General features: G+C 50.6%; 1 protein-coding gene across 1 annotated transcript; it reads right to left on the reverse strand.

The window, feature by feature from the left end:
• Positions 1-2,626: 2,626 nt before the first annotated feature.
• LOC139028174 (micronuclear linker histone polyprotein-like) lies at positions 2,627-4,114 on the reverse strand. Its single transcript, XM_070445025.1, has one exon. The coding sequence runs from the start codon at positions 4,112-4,114 to the stop codon at positions 2,627-2,629; it is 1,488 nt and encodes a 495-aa protein (XP_070301126.1).
• Positions 4,115-6,604: the final 2,490 nt, after the last annotated feature.

A 6,604-nucleotide genomic window follows, 5' to 3' on the forward strand; every position in this document is an offset into this window, starting at 1 on the left:
CTTGCGCATTTAAAATGTAACACTTTCTAGTACTGTATATGTTCTCAATAGCCATCAGATTGATGTACTGTAGACATGGTGGCTACATAAGCAAATCCCTGACAGGGAAAGATTTGTTACACTGAACAAAAATATTACATTTACATTTAAGTCATTTAGCTGACGCTCTTATCCAGAGCGACTTACAAATTGGAAAGTTCATACATATTCATCCTGGTCCCCCCGGACTATGTTCACTATGTTGAAATATAAACTCAACATAGTGTTGGTCCCATTACTGAAATAAAAAAATCCCAGAAATTTTCCATAACCACAAAAGCTTCTTAAATTGTGCACAATTTGTTTATACATCCCTCCTTTGCCAAGATAATTCATCCACCTGACAGGTGTGCATTTCAAGAAGCTAATTAAACAGCATGTTCAATTTAAGGTGCACCTTGTGCCGGGGCCAATTAAAGGCCACTCTAAAATGTACAGTTTTGTCACAACACGATGTCTCAAGTTGAGGGAGCGTGCAATTGGCATGCTGACTGCAGGAATGTCCACCAGATAATTCAAAGTTAATTTCCCTACGCTAAACTGCTTCCGTTGTTTTAGATAATTTGGCAGTACGTCCAACTGGCCTCACATCCGGCTTCTTCACCTGCAGGATCGTGTGTGGGTACTTCTGTCTGTAATAAAGCCCTTGTGGGGGAAAAACTCATTGATTGGCTGGGCCTGGCTCCCCAGTGGGTGGGCCTGGCTGCCAAGTGAGCACGCCTTTGCCCTCCGAGGCCCACCCATGGCTGCAACCCTGCACAGTCATGTGAAATCCATAAATTAGGGCCTAATGAATTTATTTCAATTGACTGATTTCCTTATGAACTGTAACTCAGAAAAATATTTGCAGGTTGCAATTACATTTTTGTTCAATACACATTTGCCCCATATGCCTACATTCCAACCAGCAATATTAATCTTACAACAAATCCTGCATGACACCTAATGAGATGTGTATAATACAAGCACCGTGCACAAACACATTTCCACTTTAGTCATTTAGCAGATGCTGTTTTCCATAAATTAGTCAGTTGATTCAACTAAGGTAGGTAAGACATCCAAACACCCAATACATTTTTGGTCTTTTTATTCAACTCATTGTCTTTTAATCTTTCAAGTAAAACGATGTGGAATTGCAAGGGAACAGAGGAATGTAACAAATGAAAGACATCAAGATAACAAAATAAGACCATTACCATATTCCACCCATTCACTCAAAACAGCACCCTGCCCAAAAATAGCTCAAAGTCCTCAAAGTAAATTGACAATATATAGAGCCACCTGGAACTGTACCAGTTTTTTATTCACATGTTTTGTCCAAGTACTTACATGAAAGAGGAGCAATGAAGAAATGACAATAGTAAAAAATAATTATATAGAATTTGATAGCACTGATGCATAGGGTGATTTACAGGTGTTTTTGTTGTTGTTTTTTTTGTACTAATGACAACACCCCAACGTCAGGTACTTGACAAGGCAAACTGGGATTCTCCGTCCACCTGCTCGGCCTAATAGGCACTCATTTTATTCACTAGGATTCAATACCCTTTTAGATCAACTTCATGACGTTGACCATAATGTCTGACTGACTTTGGAAAGGTGAGGAGAATTAAATCAAAGTTCTGCTCCTGTTTCTGCATTGCCAGTAAGCAAAATAAGTACTATCTTCAAGAAAGACAGACATATTTAGAGCTTGAGAGATGCATTGTGTGAGGTAACAGGAACATAGTAGTATTTTGATTGAAATGTATGTATATATAAAAATAAAAAAAATACTACACAACGATGCACTCAAATTATGCTGAGGACAACATGTCTGATGTGCAAATAAAAAATGCAGGCTGGATTTAAAAAGATGGGCAGAAAATCACAAGATAGGGAGGCCCAAGCAAAGACCAACTCCAGCATAGTGCAGCAAAGATCACATTTACAGATCTGCTCTCTTCCCATTTCCATGGAAGAAACCATAAAATATCCATCACTTATCAACTGACTGGAAACAGAACAGTTGACAATATGTCCAGAACCCAACTGTCTAAAATCTTCATCTTACGATACAACTGTCACTCACAAGCTTATTTTGAATCAATAACCCTGGCAGCGAATAAACTCTGTATATAGGGCACAATTTAAACCTCTCTCGGACACATACATCTCTTAGTATTCCAGTCTTTTTAAATGTTTTACAGTACATAGTGTGAACTAACAATTTACTCACTCGCAACAAAGTCCCCGCAGTCAAGCCACTGTCTGTATGAAGTGACACCTTCAGGACTACCAACACCTCACCTCTGGAATGGCACTACCATGGTGCCACCTTTCTCTTTGCAGACAGTCTGGCATCCCTGAGCCTTTCCCCCAGTTGATGATGGCTGAACTGGAGAGGAGACCAGCTTTAATGTGGGTTGGGGGGGAGGAAAGGGGCCCAAGAGGGAGAGAGGTCACTGACCTGCACAACACTCATTGTTCTGCTCTGGTCTGTCAGTGTAGACAAAGCAGCAACTTTAGAGGTCATTTCCCCTCTGTTACAACCTACCCCTCTATTTTTCCAGTCAGAATCCCTCACTCCTCATCTCTAGTCCTCCCATCATGTCTTGCTGTGTTGGGCAGAGGAGGAGCGGGTGTTAGCGGCTGGTGTGCGGGCCTGAGCCGCTGCCATAGCCGCCACGCTGCGCAGCACCCTGTCCGGGGTGCCCTCTCCCGAGCCGGCGTTCCCTTCCTGGGAAAGCCTCTCCCGCTTCTGGGCGTGCCTCTCCTTTCTTTCCTTCCGGGTCTCCCTCCCCCGGCCCTCTCCTTCCTTCCTGTGGCTGCGCCTCCTGCCCCTCTCGGTGCTGCGTTCACGTTCACTGCCGGAGGAGGGTGCTCGTGAGTAGTTGCGCCTGGGCCCGGTGCTCTGGGAGCTGAGGCTACTGCTGCTGCTCTGGCTCCTGCTGCTGCCGCCACCATCGCTACTCATGCTGCTGCATGCACTGTGGCCCCTGGACGAGCGCGCCTCCCGCTCACTCTCCTCCTTTCCCTCGGAGGGCTTCTTCTTTTCCTTCTCCTTCTCCTCCTTTTTGCTCCCCCTCTTGCTGTTCGTCTCCAAGGCCGGGACGAGGGGACCAGGGCACTGGCGGGTGGAGCGTGCGGCGGTGCGGCTTGACTGGGTTGGGGTTGTTGTCTTGCTGCTTCCTACTTTGTTGTTGCAGTTGGTTTGCGGAGTGGCTGGTGCACTTTTAGATTTGGACTTCTGGTTCTTATCAGAGGAAGCAGGAGAAGTGGCATTCTGCCCACTGGTCTTAGCCGCAGGGTCTTTCCTGCTGCCAGGGGTGTCGATTCTGCCTCGCATGGCAAGGAGTTTGGCTGCAGCGTTCAGGGCTGAACACCTCTTCCCTAGGACCTCTGGCTGGCTAGGGCTAGAGGGCACACTGTTGGACTGGGGTTTTCTCTCTGGGGTGGGCTGAGGAACAGAGGATTTCCGGGTGACTCTCACAGAGGATGTCTGGCTGCCAGACTCATCAGTACCGGTGTTGTTGGACACAGTCCTGCCCACACGTTCAGAGCTCCTGGCGGGTCTTCCAATCCGCCCGTTGCTCTCTCCATCCCCCTCGGTCTCCTGTCGGCTCTGGGCTGAGCGGGTGAGGAGGCGCTCCTTCCTGGTTTCAGAGGTGTCAGAGTCTGAAGAGGAGGACCTGGACTGCCTCCTCTGAGTAGCATTGGTGAAATCTTTCTCTGTCTTTCCCTCTCCCTTCTCTGGGTCAGAGCAAACCTCCCCTCGCATCCTCTTGGCAGGTGCCCTCTTCTCTGCACCCTTCTTGTGTTGGGCTGACCGTGTGGGAGTGGATGTGGAACACACTGAGGAGGGAGAGGAGGAGCGCACAGACTCCTGACTGCTCTGGCGACTGAGAGGCCTCTTCTTGCTGGTGGCTCTGTCGTCGCCGACGCTCTCCTCTACCTTCTGTTTATCAGTTGCTTCTGGCCGAGGAGCCACTGGGGCCTCTGGGACAGTGTCTTTGGCTTCAAGAGAATTCTCCACTTTCCTCTTTTTCCGTTGAGAGTCACTAATCTCCTCTTCTCCATCCTCTTCTACCTCCATGTCTGTTATCTTCTCTGTGTCTCTGTTATGGGCAGTCTCCACTGGAGCAGGCTCCAAAGCCTGGTTCTCGGTGGCAGCCACAGCAGTGGAGATGCTGGATGTAACAGGAATTTGGGCTAGGGGGGGTACTTGTGTTGAACTTGGAGTGGATATCTGGGTGTGGATTTTGGTGGTGGGTACTTGGGAAGGGGTGGGGTTTGGTGTTGTGGTAGTGGCTGCAGTAACAGCGGTGACAGTTCTGGTTGTGGCTGCTGCGGGGATGGTGTTGGGAATTGGAACAGAGGTTGTGGTGTACGCGGTAGGGACCGGTCTGTGGGTTGGTTTGACGGTTGTGGTAGGATCTGGTGTAGCAGTTGATGTGATGGTTGGTGTGGAGGTGATTTTGGTAGAAGTTGTTATGGAGGTTGTGGCAGGAGCTGCTGTAACGGTGGTGACAATTCTGGTTGGGGCTGCTGCGGGGATGGTGTTGGGAATTGGAACAGAGGCTGTGGTGATCGCGGTAGGGACCGGTGTGTGGGTTGGTTTGACATTTGTGACAGTTGTGGTAGGGTCTGGTGTAGCAGTTGACGTGATGGTTGGCGTAGGGCCTGGTGTGGTGATTTTGGTAGAAGATGGTATGGAGGTTGTGGCAGGAGCTGCTGTGGCGGCTGTGGTTGGGGCTGGTGTAACGGTGGTGACAATTCTGGGTGGGGCTGGTGTGGAAATTGTGGTTAGATTTGCGATTGAGGTTGTGGTGGGTTTACTAAGTGTTGGTAGATTGGTTGTGACAACTGCGGTAGGGACCGGAGTAAGGGTTGGTTTGACATGTGTGAATGTTGGTGTGGGGGTGCAGGTTGGAGTAGAGGCCGATGTGGCAATTTTGGGGATTTGGGCTAGAGCTGGAGTAGGGATAGTGATTTGGGCGAGGGGAGGAGTGGAAATCTTGTTGGGGGTAGGGGTGAAGATTTGTGTGGTAGTTGTTGTGGAGATTGATGGAGAAGTGGAGACTGGCGGTGAAGTGGTGACTCTAGGTCTTGAAGTGAGGAATTGGGCCAGTGTTGAGGTGAGGACTGCGGTTGGAATTCGGATGGGACCAGAGGTTGACCTTGAGGCATGACCAAAGGTCATCCTCGATGAGGATATTGTGTGTGAGCTTGGGGTGGAAACTGTGGGTGAGCTGGAGGCAGGAACAGAGGTTGAGTTTAAGGCGGGGACTGTGGGTGAGCTTGTGGAGGGGACTGCAACTGGAACAGAGGTGGAAATGGAAGATGAGCTTGAGGCAGGGACATCGGTTGAGTTTGAGGTGGAGACAGAGATTGGAATTGAGGTGGGAACTTGAGTTCGGCTTGGCGCAGGAATAGCAGTTGTGGTAAGGACTTGAGCTGGGCTTGACGCAAGGATAGCAGTTGGGGTTGTGGTAGGGAACTCAGTCTTAGTGTCTGCTTTTAATGTTGCGGTGGAGTCCTCAGCTTTGGTAGACGGAGAGGCTTGGCTGGTGCAGACAGCAGAGGTGGCCACAGTTTGAGGCTTAGTGGGGGCAGACGGGGCTAGTGGCTCTGTGTCCGCAGCAGCAGTGTCAGACAGGGTACCAGCTTGGCTGGTGGTGCTGGCAGTGGGGGCGTTTGAGTTCTTTCCTGCACCCACTGCATTCGTTACAGTAGTCAAGTTCTTACGGGGACGACCTCTCTTGCGTTTTGGGGAGAAGGGGGGGCTCCCCTCCTCACTTGGTAACTTAGGGTGGGGAGGGGATAGATGCTCTGGCTGGGGTTCCACCACCCTGAGGGGAGTCTTGGGTGGTCGGCCCCTCTTTCGTTTCAACGGCGGGGTCGAGTTAGCAACATTAGTGCCCGAGGACGCGTTGCCTTCTTTTCCTGGCTGAGTGTCCATTTTCCTGTGGTAGTTCCCTCCCCTCCCTCGGCCCAGTGTGTGTCTCCTCAGATTCCATGTGTCCGAGTGGACCACCAGTCATACTCTGCCCAGACCGGGATTATGACAGCAGGGACCAAGAGTCCCTGTCTCCCCCTTGTGTGTGCTCTCTCTCCCGGTCGCCACGCAAGCGCCAGTCAGCCGACGGGGAGGTCCTTGCTAGGCTCCCGAAACATTCCCCGTCGGCCAAGGTCCTGCGGAAGCTCCCTGTCGCCTGGTGACAGTGGTGGAGGACTAAGGCAAGCCCAGGAAGAGGAGGAGAAGGCAGCGGAACGGGAGAGGCCACAGAGAGACGGACAGGCAGAGTCGGCCGAGGCTCAGACGTGCCAAGCAAGAGACGCTACATCCAGGCCCCGACAAACCAACCAGTCCCCCAAAAGAGATAAAGAGAAAGGGACTGCACTCAAAAATACTCCTCAAAGATCACCAACCCCAGAGGACCCTTTAAGACACACACCATCCGCCAGAACACCCATTCCTTTACTCCCCACCCCCCACTCCCTACAATGCGTGCTGCAGGAACTGCCGGTGGCGGCGGCGGCTTGAGAGTGAGTCTCGCGTGGCGGCCCAGTTGGAAACAGGGTC

This window comes from Salvelinus sp. IW2-2015, linkage group LG8 (genome assembly GCF_002910315.2).
Source record: "Salvelinus sp. IW2-2015 linkage group LG8, ASM291031v2, whole genome shotgun sequence".
NCBI lineage: Eukaryota > Metazoa > Chordata > Actinopteri > Salmoniformes > Salmonidae > Salvelinus > Salvelinus sp. IW2-2015.